Consider the following 3,800-nt stretch of genomic DNA (forward strand, 5'->3'; position numbering starts at 1 on the left):
GAAAATAAGGAGCAAAAACACCAATGGAGAATGGCTCCTCTGAACTAGGACCAAAGCAGTATGTTGCCTCTCCTATTTTAGCCAAATGCATTGGAAGAAAGCTAGTTCTAATGAAATCTTTTATTCTATAATATTCCGCCTTTAAATTGTTTAAATCTACTTGTATCATGTTAGAAGATGGTTCATATAAACTAAAAATCTCATGAAATTCCTCTCTTCTAATTGTTAGCAAAGTTTGTCCTTCATTTCCCCTTATAACCCTCGAGACAGGGTCATATCTATTTGCAACAACCTTAAGAAGGTCGACATCCATGAACCCACTCGGCACCACTAATTTACCCAAATCATATTGCCAGGGACTTGAGAGTGGGGAATGTAAATTTCTCCGTCCATCCCATAATCTAAACATATCTATCTGAGTCATTGGTCCCCTAGCATCTGCCAAATGGTATGCTTTATCAGTCAACCCTTCTCCTAGGGTTTTACCATGATCAAGTCTCTGCCCTTGGTATCTGTCATTTGTTGAGGGCTTCAATTGGTTGCGAAAATAATCAAAAATATCTATCTTCAAATATTCAGTCTACTCTAAATGTTTTCACAGGGGAGCCATCTTACCAGACTAGGGTTTCTATCACTCAAACACAAGCGGAAAAAGAAAACTAGGATTCGACACAAGAACCTTGAGAACAACACATAATTATGCAAATTCTTATCAAATTCTGAACCCTATTGCAACTCGTGAGGTTTTCCCTACAATTACTCACACAATTCACACTTTAATCATTCAGGGAACACGGAAAGGGTGTTTAACAACTTACTACTTTGTAAATACTAGGAGAACTGCAATTTTGCACTGCAAGAACCTGTCTTACTATTCTTCAGCTTAGGGGATACCTTTTGAATCGCTATGAATTACTTTATGAATTGAAAATAACTCTGAGAATGCTTTTATTATTTTTCTAGAATGAAAAACCCCTGTCTTATCTGCCATTACTCCTTGCGCGAGTGAAAAAAAATGGCTCAAACTTGCATTTGAAATAAGTTTAAAATAGAACCATCGATCCTTGAGCAAAAGACGTTCATTGAGCAAAAGACGTTCATTGAGCAAAAGTTTCACTTTCTGTGAGAGCTTTCTTGGGGTGAAGGACACTACAACACAGTAGCTGCCCTGCATAGTTAGTGTCTATTTGGAGAGGGGGTTTTGTTCCCACCAGGTTTTCCCTCTTTCCTCTTTCCTTTTATTAGGCTTGTCTCCTTAGTTAAACTTAATAAGGCAGTGGACGGGAGGGGGGGCTTTTGTTCCCATAGGGTTTTCCCTCTTTCCTCTTTTCTTTTATTAGGCTTGTCTCCTTAGTTAGACTTGGGGGGGCTCGGGGGTGTTAGCAATGTATAACTTTTTGTATGACCGAATAACATCCTTTTTACTTTCGTGACATATGGAGAAGTATATGTTGCATGCTTGTCTGTTTACGCTAATCAAGAAGTTTTCTCTCCACCTTTTTAGGAATCTCTTCAATAATTCATGCTTTTTGCATTCAGTTAATACAAAGTTCTTTTGTCCATTGGTATACAACATGCAAGTTTTAGTTTTTTTTTTCCTGCTAGATCTTACAATCTTGTAGAATGACTGACATCTCTATCTTCATCCTTACATGAATAACCATTACGTTAAACAAAATTAAACCATGACATAACAACTTTTAAGATTAAAAATTTCTGTTGTGTCTTTCTTTTCGACTAATCATCACTTATCTTTTAGTAGACAGACACCCTGAAATAACACTAACCTTTCTATTCACATCATTTATATATCACTACCCACCAAACTTATCCCTTATATCTTCCACTTTAACACGGTTTTCGTTAGTCTCGTCCTTCCATAACACTCCAAACATTACCCTATGTTTCAATCATGTTTTGATTTGTCACAGTCTTTATCCAAAAAATCATCACTATCCCACTCTCCTCACGAAATGACAAGTGTCAGCCATACATATAGTAAAGACCAACATAAGGAGATTGAAAACAAAATTCTGTGCATGATTGTCAAATATTGATTAACCCACGTTTACTAAAGACCAGCGGAATGAAGCTTCTGGATGATATCAAATATTGACTTGAGGCATAGAGAAGGCAAGTCTAGAGATATGGTCAGACTTGAGGCATAGACTGAGCGGGTCTTTTTGATTCCGTGATTTGTTTGGACACGTCTCTTTAATGCCCAAAATATTTACGACCCGTTTCCCTTGCATTAGTTATCTATAAATACCCCAACAGAAACATCAATATTAAGTTCAGAAGGATTTTGAGGAACTGGGAACAATAAACTAGTTTGTATTGTAAGATGGAGAATAGAGTGATGTTTGTGGTAATATTGGGTTGCTTAAGTTTTCTGGCGTTGCAGGCTAATGCCCAACAAGCCAGCAATGTTAGGGCAACATATAATCTTTACAATCCTCAGAATATTGGGTGGGATTTGAACACGGCATCTGTTTACTGTGCCACGTGGGACGCAGACAAGCCCCTCGATTGGCGCATGAAATATGGTTGGACTGCCTTCTGCGGACCTGTTGGCCCAACTGGACAAGCTTCCTGTGGCATGTGTTTGAAGGTAATTAACCCTCTCCCTCTCTCTTTAGTTTTTCAGATTCAATGGTATATATATATATATATAGGATCCAAATCTGTATGTTATATAAATTTATTGATTATTCTTGTGGTGTTAAATTGCAGGTGACAAACCGAGACACACAAGCACAGACAACAGTGAGAATAGTTGATCAATGTTCCAACGGAGGGCTTGACTTGGACGTTAATGAATTCAACAAGATCGACACCAATGGGAATGGATACAATGCCGGTCATCTGCAGGTTGATTATGAGTTTGTTAGCTGCTAATCAAAATATAATGGGGGCCCAATCCAGTCAACATAATATAGATTATAGAATAAAAGGACTGAGATGGGAATGAGACCAAGGATATTTATATGGATTCAATTATGAAAATAATGTTCATCTATTGTGAACAATGGCTTTACGTCTGAGGAAGTTTACTTCTGAGATGATATATCTAATTAATATTCCATTATCAGTTTTTGTATTAATTTGTGGTTCTAACTCAATATTTAAGTTGATAAATATTACATTATTGATCAAACTTTAAGGTAAACATGTTTATGTATTAAAAAAAATGTTAATTTAATCCGCTTTCTCTCAAGTAAGTAATATAGATGCTGGCACCGTATTTGGGTTAATGAGTATGGATCTGCATATTGTTTTCATTCCTCAATTCTTTACATCGACCAGATTCTTTGAAATTATAATTAATTCAACGCATTCTGCAGAAGCATGGATCATTTTAGCTTTTTTTAAAGGGTAATTTTAATTAAGTTGGGATTATTATCTTCAATTTTGAATTTAAAGTCTTATTCATTTAAGATGTACGTTTAGTTTTTCAACATGAATTTTCAAAAGTGCAGACAACAGTGTAAATATTCAAATGCCAACATCCTCCTAATGCAAAACCATGTTCAATACATTGAGCACATGCACAACAATTTTTTTTAAAAAGACAACAAATTTTAAGGAATAATTTGTATGACTTTAAGAACATTGAAACATTTGTATTATAGTCTTTTATTATGACTAACAATTGATTATATAGACTTTATACTAGAATATGAACTCCCATATTTTTTAAGTGGAAAGGAAATTTCTACAATTTATATTAATTTAGAATATTAACAACAAAATTTATATATATCAATTTTCATAAATATAAATTTTAGCTACATCCATTA

General features: G+C 35.1%; 1 protein-coding gene across 1 annotated transcript; it reads left to right on the forward strand.

Moving 5' to 3' along the window:
- Nucleotides 1-2,278: 2,278 nt before the first annotated feature.
- Nucleotides 2,279-3,104, forward strand: LOC131039876 (pathogenesis-related protein PR-4-like). Its single transcript, XM_059221219.1, has 2 exons — nt 2,279-2,611; nt 2,734-3,104. Exons 1-2 carry the CDS (start codon nt 2,345-2,347, stop codon nt 2,896-2,898), a joined length of 432 nt encoding a protein of 143 aa, XP_059077202.1. The 5' UTR covers nt 2,279-2,344; the 3' UTR covers nt 2,899-3,104.
- Nucleotides 3,105-3,800: the final 696 nt, after the last annotated feature.

Source organism: Cryptomeria japonica, chromosome 5 (genome assembly GCF_030272615.1).
Source record: "Cryptomeria japonica chromosome 5, Sugi_1.0, whole genome shotgun sequence".
In the NCBI taxonomy this organism is placed as follows: Eukaryota; Viridiplantae; Streptophyta; class Pinopsida; order Cupressales; family Cupressaceae; genus Cryptomeria; species Cryptomeria japonica.